At 42.0% G+C, this 15,555-nt stretch overlaps 1 protein-coding gene across 2 annotated transcripts in view; it reads right to left on the reverse strand.

Moving 5' to 3' along the window:
• The window catches only part of LOC117345646 (E3 ubiquitin-protein ligase CBL-C-like), a 46,310-nt gene extending 31,042 nt beyond the window's left edge, over positions 1-15,268 (reverse strand). For both annotated transcript variants that reach the window (XM_033914584.1, XM_033914585.1), the window contains exons 1-5: positions 14,900-15,268; positions 6,428-6,574; positions 1,434-1,590; positions 513-634; positions 220-357 (exon numbers count right to left, since the gene is read on the reverse strand). In XM_033914584.1, coding sequence (XP_033770475.1) covers positions 220-357; positions 513-634; positions 1,434-1,590; positions 6,428-6,574; positions 14,900-15,261 — 926 coding nt within the window. In that variant the 5' untranslated portion in view covers positions 15,262-15,268. The remainder of the gene's footprint in view (positions 1-219; positions 358-512; positions 635-1,433; positions 1,591-6,427; positions 6,575-14,899) is intronic.
• Positions 15,269-15,555: the final 287 nt, after the last annotated feature.

Here is a 15,555-nt window from a genome sequence, read left to right on the forward strand (position 1 = left end):
AATATTCCTTTCAACAAGATTCACCAACCCAATCCATCTTTTAACCAACACCACTATAGCCAACCTAACCTCACGACCAACCACACAGTTTGGCTCAGGTTAAGAACTTGTGATGTCTTTACCAGGTCATGTTGTTTACAGCCTGTATACATACAATTAATTTTTCATGCTCAGTTATCAGTTGAGAATCTGTGATATTTTCTCTATTGTTTTACTTACAATCTCTCTCTGTAGCCATCAATCAGAGCTTGGAAGAGGGGCTTGTTCTGTGGGATAGTTTGCAGGATATTGCCATCATGGGTTACATAGCCAATGGCCCACTGGCCCAGCCTGGTACAGCTCAACCGAAAAATATAACTGGTAGGTGAAAACAAGGGGAGATGGGGGTGGGAGAGTAGCAGAAAGAAATTTAACTCAACAAGATTCAATAAAGAAAGCAAAATGGAACTGAATAAAATGAAATCTCACAAACAATTGCCCACCAATGCTGACTCTTGTCTTCCAGTCCCTACCTGCCGGGTTTGTTGCTGTAGGCCTCGAGCCGTGCTTTTACCTCATCATAGGTCAGGAATGCCATGTACCCTGGATGTGTCACCGCCAAACTCGTCCAGTTCTTCAGTAATGTTGGCCAAGGCTAGGGGATAATAGGCAGGTAATGGGACCATATCTAAATGTAACTTAATCCATCACCAACCTATCCCCACCTCACATAACTCCATATTATCCAGAATTATTACTCATGTGTTATCTATCACCCTTCTCAAGTTACTGCTGGCTTATCCCTATTCTTCTTGCCCTGTTTCCGATTTCCTTGTGTTTCCCTTCCTATGTCCCCTTCCTTTCCATCTCTTTCCCCACTCCCTGATAGACTTTCCCATGTACCTCTCTTTCCATCCTATTTTATCATTCCTTATAGTCAGACTCAGAAGTTAGTTTCTTGTTCCCTGAACATTATACAAGGTTGATAGCAGCTCTATGAGATAATTTCAATCACATTTAAAATCATTCTTTCACCTTGAAACTCTCTTCCGGTTGCTTATCCTACCTGGAATAATGTGCAGAAATCTATGTCTCTGCCTGCATTGTTTTTTTCCAGATAGTTTATATTCCGCCTTTAAACAAGGTGGATTACAACCAAACATACATAATTTAAAAAATAACAAAACAAACATATCAAAATTGCCAATTCATATAAAAGACATCAGCCATCATACTTCATCTTACAAAACAGATGATGCTTTACCAATTTTACCAGATACCAGTCTCGTTCTATTAAGCCCAGGATCTAATCATTGAGAGACCATACTTCAACCCTCCTCTCCTCACCCCACAACTTAAGAGCATCTTTGTACAGATTCACTGGGAGTTGTATTATTGTGTCAGTTAATCTTAACCCTGTAATTCTACCCTGGAATGAGCTGCATCTCCCATACCTGAAAGAGTCTTGTGAAAATGTCAAACTCAAAGACAGACACATGGTTGTTGCATGTCAGGTCAATGGTGGACTTCAGGGCAATGGACATGGGGCCGGGTTCCACCTGATGTACATGGCTCAGTTTCTCCTGGAACTCATCCCACTGCACAATGCATCTGAAAGAGAAGGAGTGAGGAGTCATGGACACAAGGATAGATGTCATAGTAATGGTTGGTAAAGATCAACTGGCTGGCTCAACCATTCTACCCAGTTAACTTGCACTCTTTCTATCACTTTAGCTAGAAGTGCTTATAGATAACAACACTTAAACAAAACATCAGGTTGCCATATCTTAGGTATTCAACCTACCAACATCATTGTCCTCTATATCTCTCCCAAGCAGCTCCACAACGTCAGCCCAAACTCTACCACAACTCCAGTCTTTATCACCATCACCATTAGGCTACTGTAGGGACCTGTCACCCCAAAGCAAAGACATCAGTGGTGTACGGTAGGTCTCTAGCACTTAGGGGCAATGTTTTTATGTTTGCTAGCTCTAATCCTGGAAGTCAAAAAGTGCAGCTGCTGGTGCAGCAGGCCTAGTACTTCTCTGACCTGCTCTTCCTGCCACTGGTGCCTCTCCTGTCTGTGGGGTTCAAAGTTCAGATCAGCTATTTGACCTGCCTGGTGCTCCACAGATTTCTACCATGTACTGGAAAAGATGACCGGACAAAAGGGTTAGAGAAGCACCTGGCCTGTCATGCCACTGACGCCTTTTCTTACATCTCCTACTGTCAGCTGGAATCAGGTGGCAGAGTGTGAGGAGGAAGCTAGAAAGGTAGAGGAGCAAAGAGATGATGAATGGCATCTATTAACACTATGCAAAGGATCAAATAAACTCTCTTGTCAAGAAGTGCTTTTTTAGCCTTCGAATGTTGAGAAAGGTCAGAAACCTTTTCCCCAACAACACTTCTCTGTTCTGGTCCAATCTATCAGATTATCCTGGCTAGATTACTGTAACGCTATCTATGTCGGCATAACAAAGACCTGCCTTCAAAGACTCCAACTGATACAAAATACCGCTGCGAAATTAATTTTGGGAAAAAGTAAATTTGACCGTGTGTCTCCTTTGCTTTTAAACCTTCATTGGCTTCTGGTCTATCTCAGGATCCACTTTAAATGTGCATATATTACTTTTAAAATTTTATATGGTATCTTCATCCCTCTTGTCCCTTTATTATGGAATGCTTATAGATTCTCCTATACAAGAGGCATCCAAAAATTCCAACTCTCCATTCCTTCAGTGAAAGGAATCAAAGGAGTCAAGAATTTCAGTATATCCTTGGTTTTCAAATTTTCTCAACTATGGAACAAACTTCCTCTTATTTTAAGGGGTCCTGGCCCTTTTCAACTTTTTTGTAAATCTTTAAAAACTATTTTATTTGCTAAACACTTTGGAAACTAGTCATATTAATATTTTCTGATTGTTACTTTTTAAAGTATTTTTTTTAGTTACTGTTAACCGAGTCGAGCTCCTTTCTAACTGAAGACAAGGTATATAAAGCTAAGTTTTAGTTTAGTTTAGTTTTAGTTTAAATATTAAACTTTAATCAGTCAATTTTCTGCTTGCAGTAGTCAGCATTAGGCCCTGATATTAGGTTTCATAATAATAATAGTTTATTCTTATATACCGCCATACCCAGCGAGTTCAAGGCGGTTTACATCGAATTAGATTAGGGTCTGCATAGACAGGCAGATTTACAATTATTTATCAGAATTACAGCTTTAATCGAACTAGACAGAGGAAGAGGAAAGTAGGGAAAAAGGGGAAGGCCTCATGAGGGAGGCGGAGTGGGGAGGGGGGGAGTTATTGTCAGGGGGGGGAGTGTCTAGATATTGATGCTGAATAGATGGGGCATAACCAGCCAAGAATGTGCCATTTTAATTTACGTCTGTGGGTCCTGCCTGATATTCAGCTAGGACCCTCATAAGACACTTCTAGTGCAATAGGCATATCATTCTTGAACTCTTGAGTAGTCAACCCCTTTCCACGAGATCTGTGTAGAGAGCCTCATTAGCATTTTCTTTGCTCCGCCTCCCATCACTCTGGGCTGTCCTGTTCCTCCTCAGTTTGTCTCTCCACATACAAGATTGTAGAAGCCGGTCTGTTCTGCTCAGATTTATTTTTCATTTAATTCTGGTTTTTTTCATCCAATCGTGAGGCTTTTTGTTGGTGCTGCAGAGGCTCCCTGCATGGGATATCTGGCTGCAGGAGAGCTCAGACTCTGAGGTCAGAAGTCTGTAGCCAAGGGGCAGACTGCTTTGCAGTGCACCCACTTGGCTGGCCTGCACAGTGGAAGTCTGGGAGCCCAAGGACTGGTCCCTTGGGAGCACGGCTCGCCTAGGTTCTGTCTGCTGCCACCACCACTGCTGTCAGAAGGGGAAATTTATACACCGATGCTGATCTCGGGACTTTCCCCCCCCCCCCTCCATCCACTGTGACTGAATTGGTAAGCTGTTTTTTTTTAAATCAAACTAATTTGAATTGTGACTCAGACAAACAGGAAGTCCAGTTTGCTTGTTTCTTTCCTTTATCCAGTAGGGACATGGATAGGTGAAGACACAACCATTTCAGTGCATTCAAGAGGTATCTTTCAGATCCTAAGACTGTTAGTGCAGGTGGCATTTGGTTAGGTGGCTGGTTCGTTCTTTTGTGATGCTGATAGTTTTAACCTAACACACAATGTTGAAAAACTTTTAAAGGTATGAAAAAAGACTTAGATTCGTTTAGATTTGTGATGTAATGGTGTGAGTAAGAGTTAGAGCGCCCCAGTAGTCAGGGTCTTCTGAAATAGCAAATAGCAAAACGCATCAGGACCCCAGACCTGTAATATGTTAAACAGAAATCTAAGGGCTCCTTTTACTAAGCTGCGATAGCGTTTTTAGCACACGCTAAACCCACGCTACGCGGCTAGAACCAATGCCAGCTCAATGCTGGCATTAAGGTCTAGCACGTGCACTAAAAACCGCTATCGCAGCTTAGTAAAAGGAGCCCTAAATGAATCTAACGGCCTCTTTAACAAAGCCTCACTAGTGGCTGTGCTGCGCTAACGGCCCTGAAGCCCATAGAGATTTAAAAGGCTCTGGGGCTGTTGCCGCACGGCAGCCGCTAGCGTGGCTTTGTATAAGAGGCCGTAAGTCTTTTTTCAAACCTTTAAAAGTTTTTTAACATTGTGTGTCAGGTTAAAACTATTAGCATCACAAAAGAAGCACATTGTGCAGTGATTGAGAAATGAGCCGTTTTAGTGGTGGGCTCTCTAGCTCACCGTACGGTCTCTATCATCAGCGGTTCTCTGAGCACAAGTACGTGACTTCTGTTAGCAGAGTGAATTTGCAAATATACCCGGAGTGTATATATGTGGTATTTCCTTTTTCTGGAGCTATATGGTAACCCTAGTTAGGGGGAAGATCAGAAAGGAATAAAAGGTGTAGATGGACAGATGAGGAGACAGGAAGGAAAGGGATAGAGAGGAGTAGGGTGCAGCTGAAGGTTTTCCCAGGGCATCAGGTACCCTTGCTGAAACTGGGAGATAGACATGAAAGGTCACTTGGAAACACAAAGTCAGAGGCGTGAAGAAAGTACAAGAGTTTTATTCACAGAATGCATGCTGGACCCCTGAGCACTTGTGTAGCTATCGATAGTGGGGTCCTTTCCAGGACCCATTTGTGGAGCTCTTGAAGGGCCTTAGCTAAAGATTGGACCTGACTCTGGAGGATATCTGATCCCAGAGTAGCAAAGGAACCAGGATCTGGGTTTACAATGGGTGGTGGCCGGCCGAACATGAGCTCAAATGGGGACAATTTAGTGGGTTTAGATGGGGTGCATCTAATCTGAAAAAGAACAGAAGGCAGTAGGACAGGCCAGGACAGATTAGTTTCTTCAATTCATTTCATGAGAAGGGTCTTAAGAGTTCTGTTTAGTCTTTCGACCTAACCAGAGCTCTCAGGATGGTAAGCAGCATGTAATTTCTATTCAATTTGGAGGGCCTGAGCAATTTGTTGGACGACATCGGCAATGAAAGCAGGGCCATTGTCACTGCCTATAGAAACAGGGAGATCAAAGCACGGAGTTATTCAGGAGGTGTTTGGTTACTTCCCTGGCGCGTTCAGTGCAAGTAAGGAAGGCTTTGACCATCTAGTCAGGGTGTCTGTGAAGACTAAGAAGTGACTGAGGGAACGGGAAATGGGCATGTGGGTAAAATCTACAGATAGGACCTGCATCGAATGTGTTCCAATAGGTTGGTGTCCAAGAGGTGGCAGTCATCTGATTGGGAATTTTATTCTAGAACCGACAACACACTGTCGGACCATATTCCGGACTAATGGTGGCCACTCCAGGACAGAATTAAACTGATACAGATTCTTGTACTTTAAACTGAGACTAGATAAGTCAGTTGAAGTGGTCAAACGTCCTGAGGTCTGCCAACCCCCCAAAAGGAAGGCAGCCGGCTAAGCAGACACATCAGCCGTAGGACCAGAAACAAGTGACCAATCGAGTAACCAGTGGTCAAGAGACCTTCAAGTCCCTGTTCGGGCGCCAAATAAAAAGTCACTTGGACACACAAAGTCAGAGGCGTGAAGAAAGTACAAGAGTTTTATTCACAGCATGCAAACAACAGTTAACCATTTCATGACCCTACAGACAGAGATACAAAGGAAAGGAAAATTGTAGTTTTGAGCAAGGACTGGGGGAAGAGGAGCACAGAGTCAACCGATACAAAAGAGGCAATGGTAGAGGGAGCAAGAGTAGCAGAATAAAAATTAAGAGAAAGAGAGAGATAAGACTAGCAATTTTGAGTTCTATCATATGTAGCAGAAATGCTGAATAAATATCTTTCTGTCTGCCATTCGCAGTGTGAGCTAAATTTTAAATTCCCCAGATGTGTAAATCAGCTGAAGTCTTCTCCAAGATTCAAACAAGGTCTTCCCTAAATTCAACAAAGGTTTCCTCACCGGTCCCCAAAGGCTCTTGTCCAGAAGTCTGCAGCCTCCATCTTGGTGAAACGGTAAGTGTCTCCCTGGTACTGACCGTTGGGATAAATGGCCTTTAATTCTGCCAGCATGTGACTAAGAATTAGAGACAACTTAGTAAGGTTCCTCCTGCAGAAAAAAAGAGACATTTTTTGGATTATTCTCCTTGCTCACAGGACTTGTGTCCTGGACTATTAGGCTGAAAGAAGCTGTCCCATATCTTTGTGATGCCTACGGCAAGGCTAGGTGGTGCACAAGACTGGTGCCACATCTTGGTGGCAGGATAGCATGATGCCATGCTTGAGATTTGGGATTGAATACCAGCAGCGGGCAATTCAAAGTTTCCAGCTGTCTCATAAAGGTAGCGTCTACTCCCTGGCTGGCTAAAGATTGTGCTCATACACAATATAATAATGTTCAACTTTGCATTATAGATTGTATAAAATGTGATCCAGAGTGTAAAAATATACAAATCAATACTAAACACCACAACATAGATTCAGTAATAAACTATTTAGTCCTGACCTATATTGTGTGATAACCTGTACTATACCACAGGGTGAGGAACATCTCTCTGGCCCCACCCCCAAGCTAATTCTTAATGCTGCGTTGGGTAAAATAATGATTGGACCATGGCCCCAGTGACTCACCTTGTTCACTGCCTTTCATATACCAGTGTGATAAATGAGTACTGCACAGAAGGTGAGACAAGTCTAATAATCAAATGTTAATTTATATTATTTACTAATGAACTAGACTCTGGCAGTGCTAATAGCTGCAGTCTGAAGTACAAAATGCAGGAAATGAATATTCTAACTGCATCTTCTGTCCGAGCTGCTCTGTGGTTAGCAAAGTTTCCATTGTCTCAAGGTCACTAACTACAACAATCTCAAAACCACATTTACACTAATGCGTTCACAGACTCACTCATATAGCATGAGGGAAGATTGTACTGCTGCTGCCTGGTCTCTATTGGGTCTGTGTGTATAAGGAAAATTTGCACTGTTGCTACCTGTGCTGGATCTGTTCTGTGGTGGAAGAATGTGTGATTATATATTTTTAAATTTTATACAAGATAGTCTCATGTTATCTTCACTACTGTTCTAATTTATTGTTTCTCAACTTCTTCAAGCCAAGTCCCCCTAAGTCTAACAAATATCAACTGAGTACCCCCACCCAAGCTCCATCCCAGACCTGCCCCAGCTCTGCCCTAGACCCACCCCTGACTCCAACCTCATAATAATAGAACTAATTGTAATGCAATTTCTTCCATTCATTTTTCATGTACACACAATATAAATCTTATTAACAATATATAATGGTAACCACAAAATTTAAAAAACACAAAGCACACTGTATGCAGAGAAAATGTTAATTATCATTTAAATTTGGTTTTTTTCAAAGAGGTCAAGGCAGATGACTTTAAAATATGCAATGTCACCTCCGAAACAGCTACAAAAAATTGACAAATATAGTGCAAAATAAAGACAGCAGATATAAATTCTCAAAACGGATGCATTTTGATCACTAAATTGAAAATAAAATCATTTTCCCTACCTTTGTTTGGTGATTTTATTAGTCTCTGGTTGCACTTCCTTCTGACTGTGCATCCAGCATTTCTTTCTTTCTGCCTCCTGTATGCTTCCTCTCCTCCGGACCTCATTCCCTTCCCCAACCAACATCTCTCTCTGTCTCTCCATGAGTCCAACTTTTCTTCCCCTCTCCTTCACCTCCATTGGCAACATGCCTGCCTCTCTCTCTCACACTGTCCATCTGTCTTTCTCTCATTCCTTCCCTTGCTGCAAAGGGAGTGAGGAAAGAGAAAGAGAGAGAGAGAAATCCATGGTGCATCATCTCTCCCCCCCTCCAGTCTGGGCAACACCAAGCTAACTCCAATGATGAAGAGCCCTCCATCTACTGCCACCCTCCCACTGCATGTCAGGTAGTCTATACAAGGCCCGGCAATGGCGCTAGCTTAACTGTTGCAGAACCGTTGAGTCTATCGCTCGTGAGGCCCTGTTGGTACCTCCCCTATGCTGCAAACGTGTCAAAGTAGGTGGAGCCAACAGGACCTTCCTGAGTGCGTGGACATGAAGGCTCTTCAGTGGAGGGGGGCATGCTGCTGGCAGAAAGGGGCAGGAGACTTGTGCCATGTACTCCCATAAGTGGCTCTTGTACCCCTAGGGGTACACATACCACATTTCAGGAAACACTGTTCTAATTCACCTTCTCCCTCTCTCTTTAATACACAGCTCTTCTTAAAGTTAAGTAAAATGACTTGCTATAAATTAATAAAATGCATTAAAAAATTCTATACTAACATCCCCCCCTAAAGACACTGCAAGTAATAACTGCAAATTATTTCTCATTTAAATACTGGTATTCATTCCTTTTATCAACGCTTTTCTTGTTGATATATTTTCTACATTGTATTATTGTAAATTCAAACAATTCCAATAAAAATTTTAAAAATACATAATAAGACAGTTATATACAGTAGAGCAGGGGCAGCAAGTCACCTTTTTCACTGAAAGGGCTAAGCAAACTAATTTGCTTCCCCACCCCTAAGCTCTCTAATTTCTGGTTCTGTGGGCAAAGTATTAGGCCGTGGCTTCCATGTGCCCCCCTCCACCACCATTGATTCTGCTGCCAGTGATTTATGAAACAGTATTGAAAGCTCATGAATATATGTAACATCCCAAAACCTACTCAAATTATCCCAACCCATCATCTCTTAGTGCGGGTAATTTCTTAGCCCTCTGGCCTTGGTCTCTAACACACCCAGATCAAAGCCCAGTAGCTAGTTCCCAAATAATAGCTTAGACTGAAAATCAGCTGTTGCATGTCCCCCTACCACAAGCAGCAGTGTTAATTATGGAATAATGTCTGGAATATTAAATTCCCATAACTGTGATCTTGCTGGCAAATAACCCAATCAATCATTAACATCCAGTTTATTCTCCTGATTTTAACTCATCCTGGCAAAAAGCCTGGTTTAAAAGTGTTTGAAAAGTCTACCTACTATTGCCAACACTATAGATGTGAGCATATTTATTTATTGCTTTTTCAAAGAAAGTCACTCAAGGCAGTGTACAGCAAGAATAAGTCACACACAAGCAACAGCCAATTGCTACCACTACTACTATTTATCAATTCTATAGTGCTGAAAGGTATTTGCAGCGCTGTACATTTAACATTCAATAGAAGGCCCCTGCTCAAAAGAGCTTACAATCTAATTAGGATAGATATTAATTTTTTATATGTTAAATATTTTATATATTACAATTATATATTAATTTTACAGCAGTAAAATTAATATAGAGAAATAAAATAAAACATAAAGGAAATAAGATGATAACCTTTTATTGGACTGCGAATATAAGTCAATCCGAATATAAGTCGAGACCCTCATTTTCCCCCCCAATAAAAGGAGGAAAAATGGTTGATTTGAATATAAGACAGGGGCTTAATATTCAAGTGCCCTGCCCTGCTAGGCTCTGCACCCAGCTCCTCTCACTCCCTGCCAGGCTCTACACCTATCCCCCTTCCCTCCTTGCCCTGCCAGGCTCTACACTCGGCTCACCTCACTCCCTGCCAGGCTCTACACCTAGCCCCCTTCCCTCCCTGCACTGCCAGGCTCTGCACCCAACCCATTTCCCTCCATGCCAGGCTCTGCACCCTGCACCCTGTCTCCCCTCCCTCCCTTACTGCCCTGTACCATCTCCCTCCTGATACCTTGCAGGCCTCCACCGACTGGCTACAAGGGACCAAAAAGGAATGCGGGGGAAGTGGAATCAGCCAGCGGCCTGAATGGAGGAGGGCAGGAAGATTGCTCCTGCTCCGTGCACCAGCTGGCCACATAGGACCTGAAAGGTACATGGGGGAGGTGGGAGGAAGGTGTGGATGCCCAATTTCGGTAGGCACAGGAGGCAGAAGGGATTCCTGCTGTCCTGCCCACTGCAAGGCTGTGAAGGAGTCGGGGGGGGGAGGGGGGGGAGGTATGTGTGTGTGTTTGGAATTGGGAGATGGGTCTTGCGGCAGGCCCTGTGCAGGCTTGCAATAAGTCAGAGAGAGTAGGCAATGGCCCAAATATAGGCCCAATTTTTGGGCCATTTTTTTGGCCCATAAATCTCGGCTTATAGTCAAGTATATACAGTAACTTAGACTCCCTTTTACAAAGCCACGGTAGCAAATCCTGCATGACAAATGTGACATAGCCCACTCAATTCCTATGGGCTTCATCGCAGTTGCTGTACTGGGAATTGCTAGCACGGCTTTGTAAAAGGGACCTTTAATGCATTTTTTGATTAGCTTTTGAAGGTAAACCTTCTTCTTTAGATCAGAAATAAGTCTCTTCTTCCTTCTTGGATTTCTGATACTCACCATGGCTTGTTTGTTGGGGGTGGGTGGGTGTGGCTGTGGTATATATGGAAGAGTGTGGCTGTGGTGATGCATGGTTCTGAAAAAGGGGGAGTGTAAGTCTAAGGGGGGCAGTGGGAGGGGAAGTTAGTTTTTTTTGTTTTTTTTCCTGTGTGTATGTGGAGGGGTTAGATGATCACTGGCTGTCAGAGAGTATTTCCTCAGGGATTGGGGTTGGGGTATTGGGGGGTATATGGGTATCTATGCTATATTGCCTTAGGGATTGCGTTTGGGGTATTGGGGTGGGGGGTTTCTCCACTTTGCTTGTTGGTTCCGTGAGGCATGCAGATTGCTGCTACCATTGGGCTGTCCTTTCTTACTGAAGGCCCTTACATAGTTTGGTTGTATAGGGAACGGTGGGTGGGGTGGCTATGAAGGGGGAGGGGGGTTGACTTGTGGGATTCTGCTGTTGTTGATGGGGGATGGGGGAGGGTTTTTTCCTAAAAAGGGGGAGGGCGTATACTTCATTTGGAACTTCTTGATAACTGACTTTCAGCAGTATATTGTGATTTCCTGTGTTGCACTTGCTGTGAGTTTTTGTAGTGTGCTTTGGTGTTTTGTTGGTTTTTTTTTTTTTTGTTAGTCATCAATAAAAATGATTTGAACTAGATCAGAAATAAGTGAATGTTGACAGACATCAGTATATAGAAGGGAAACATGAAAGCTTTCCAATGGCAGTCTCACAGGAATCAGGGAGGTAAGGTGAGAAACCGAGAAATATGGATGGGTGATAAAAAGGTGACAAAGCAGTATAATGTTATGGTTTGTAATGTGATAGAAAATCAAAATGTTTAAGTCTTCTCTGTTGGGTATCAAAATATTTTATTATTTTGATTTCAAATGTCTTATGTTCCTGGATTGTCTCAAAATTTCCTTTGAGACCGCCAGTGGATTGCTTTTATATTTCTCGTATACAGTAAACGAGGGTGTGCTGAAAAGTTCTCATCCCAACCAATCAACTTCCTAAATGCTGAGAGTTATTTTGCCATTGTAGCTGAAAAGAGTGTTATCTTATTTCATTAAGTGCCATTTTGCAGAAACAAAATTCTGGGTTTTGATATTGTTTCAGATAAATCATTGACAAAACAAAAAAGAATCAAGACCTGCAGTACCAGTGCACAACAAGAAAACAAAACAAAACTGCAGGAAAATGTTCAGGGTTCGGTCCACATGAATATTAAGTCCATAATAATAATAATAATAATACTAATAATTTTATTTTTATATACCATCTAACCAGCAGTTCATAGTGGTTTACACAATAGGTACTCAGCATACAATATAATAATAACATCATACATAATAAAATTCTAAGTAACTAATACCAGCATTAAAACTAATGAATAAGGAAAACACAATATAAACTAAAATAAGTATAGATAAAAAGATTAAAAAGTGCATTATAACCACATGACAATATTAAAATCAATAATGTATATTACACTTCTCCCTCGTCATTCGCGGGGGATACGGGCAGAGCCGGACTGCGAATGCCGAAAAACCGCGATTATCCGGCTCTGACCCACCCCCACCTCCCTGCCACCTTCCCGGCCTTACCTGGTGGTCTAGAGGGCTTTCGGGGCAGGAGCGATCTTTCTCGAGAGACTACAGGAACTCCCAGCAGCCATTTCCTCATGGCGATCTGCATGGGACAGGAGCGTAGGAAGATCACTCCTGCCCCGAAAGCTCTCTAGACCACCATGTAAGGCCGGGAAGGCGGCAGGGAGGAAAAAAAGATGGATTTTTTTTACATTAAGGCTGATTTTTTTATTTTCCCCCTCCCTAGAAAAAAATCATGATTATATGAAACCGCGAGTGCAGGAACCGTGAATGGGGAGGGGGAAGTGTATATTGTTTAAATAAGTGGGTTTTAAGATCTTTTCGAAATTGATAAGTAAGAAATGGAGAAACAAGAAGATTCAAACATGAATTCATTAATCCTGCTTGGAATGCTAAGGTCCTATCTAAAAATTTTTTTGTAACGACATGCATTTGCTGAAGGAAAATAAAACCAACCAGATCTATGAATATTTTTCTTAGAAATAAAAAAAACTAAGGGCTCCTTTTATCAAGCTGCACTAGCGGTTTAACACGCATTAAACCGCCGGCCGCGCTAACCGCTACCACCTCCTCTTGAGCAGGCAGTAGTTTTTGGCCAGCGCAGGGGTTAGCACGTGATGAAAAGTCGCGCGCTAACCCCGCTAGCGCGGCTTGATAAAAGGAGCCCTAAAATGAGAAACAAGGTAAGCCAAATAAAACTTTAAAACAAATGCATCCAAATTTAAATAGCACTCTAGCCTCAAACGGTAGCCAGTGAATAATATACACTGATATGATCGTGTTTTTTTCAGATTAAAAATCAAACGAATAGCTGTATTTTGTATGATTTTTAGTCAGCTAGTAGTTATTTTATACGATCCCAGATAAATAACATTACAATAATCCAAGATTGAAAGGATTGAAGATTGAACCAGGATTTTGGATATTATTTTATGTGTTTGATTTAAGATTTTTGCTAAATTAAAAATTTCTGCACCCTGTACATTTTCCCGCAGATAAATCTTTGAACCATATCCACGTCATTCTCTTCTTGGTTGGGCTGAGAACTTTTCAGCACCCTTTTGTATATACAATACTTATATTTGTGAACATTTGCTTATTTCTGATCTGGAGAAGGGTTACCTTTGAAAACTAATCAAAAATGCATTAAGTTGTTCCAATAAAAAAGGTATCACCTTATTTTCTTTGTTTTATCCCTCCCCCTTTCCTTCCTTTTCTTTTTATTTCATACAATGTAATTAAAATCCTCCCTTCCCTCTCTCTCCTCTTGTTCTCCCACCCGTCCAAATTCCGTCCTTGTCTTGGCCCCATTCCCCCTACTCTGATTTTAATTTTTATTCTTTTTAAGTAATTTTAAATATTTTTTAAAATTATTCCTATTATTGTAAACCGACCAGAAACCTGTGATGGCCGGTATATCAAGCTATGAATAAACTTGAAACTTTTTATATATACCTTTAAAAGTGGACTAATACGGCTGCAACACCTTTTAACTCAAGCAGCAAAATTTAAATAATAGTACACATGATAGCATAGTATGCTACTTAAAATGTCAATAAAATACAAATTATAAATGTTCTAAATAGAAAGCATAGGATGTATCTATGATGTTTCTGTGCTGATCATTATCAGAATAGAACCTGCAGACATTTGTCACACTGATGCATAAAAAGCATGAATAAAGCATAGACAGTAGAAGAATGGATTTACATGAGAGGCTTATAGAGATGGTCATATTGATACATATAAAGCATAAATACAGCATAGACAGCTGAAGCGTAGATCTACAGACAGCTGACAGCTGATGTGTAGATCAGCGACTTACAGAGATGTCACACTGATACATATAAAACATGAATACAGTATACATAGCTAAAGATCAGACGCTCATCAACGCTCCAGGCAGGTAACACATTAATATAAGTAAAGCATGAATACAGCACAGACAGCTGGAGGACAGATCTTTCTCAGGACCCCATGCATGAACTGGAAAGGGAATCCAAAGAGGGCGAACAGACAGGAAAGTGCCATAACAAAAGCTGTGAACGCTAACAGTAAAATCTCCAGTACACATGAAAAAGAGATCAAAGATCAAAGAACGCAGACATGGCCAGCTACTATGTTGTGCTACTTCAAATTACTGTCTTGTGCTGCTGTTTTGAGGTGTTTGGCTAGTGCCCTCACTTTACACTCAGATTACTTCGGCTTTGACTCAGGAGATTGGACAGAACATGTCTCATGCGTGTAGTGTTTACTTGCTCTCAGTTCTTCCTGCTTCCTGTGTCCCAGCTCCTTACCTGAGACAGGAGAGGGGGAGGGGGCTTAGAAATTCCTTCACAACATAGACTCTCTGCCCTGTCTCTTCTGTCTACCTTTCTCTCTTTCTTCCCTCTCCTTTCCTGAGCTTCAATTTCACCAGCATTCTCTTTTCCCTGGGTTTGAGTTGTTTGTTTTTTGTTGTTGTTGTTTTTTTACCTGGCTATGGAGCCTTCTTCATAGATTTTCTCTCTGGCTTCTTTGAAGAGCCCAGTGGCTTGCTTGGCTTTAGCCAGCAGGTTTCCCAAGTAGATTTTGAAGTAGTCGTTCTCCAACAGACATTCCAGGTGCGGTTCATGGCAGCTCTGAATAAGTCGCAGTTTATGGTAGGTCTCTGGCATCAGCTCTGGGAGGTAGGGAGGACTGTTCCGCAGCTGAAGCCTTTGGTTCTGACACAACTTCTTCAGTTTCTCCACCTGCTTGAGGGCTTTCTCTAGGGGCCTCCTGTCCATGGGCAAAGGGGTTATTAAAACCTTTTTCACCTGAGGGGCCCATGGCTGTTGTCTACCTGCTGAGGCCATACTGACGGAGTCAGTGCTAGCAAACCACTTCCTGATTGAATAGCTGAGCCTGCGGGCAGCTGGGTGAGGTCATTTTACAGAGAGAGAGAGAGAGAGAGAGAAAGAGAGACAGGAGGAGACATAGCTGCAGAGACTGTAGCAAGACTTGCTTATCCACTCCTACTCTAGCTGCGATCAGTTTCATGCACCTTTTCCAACTCCATTTATAATTTTTCCTTACATTAGTCATCCTTATTTTCTATCTAACACCGGCAGACTGATACTGCCCAATATTCAGCACCATTTAACCGGCCA

The sequence above is a fragment of the Geotrypetes seraphini genome, chromosome 11 (genome assembly GCF_902459505.1).
Source record: "Geotrypetes seraphini chromosome 11, aGeoSer1.1, whole genome shotgun sequence".
Classification (NCBI taxonomy): Eukaryota; Metazoa; Chordata; class Amphibia; order Gymnophiona; family Dermophiidae; genus Geotrypetes; species Geotrypetes seraphini.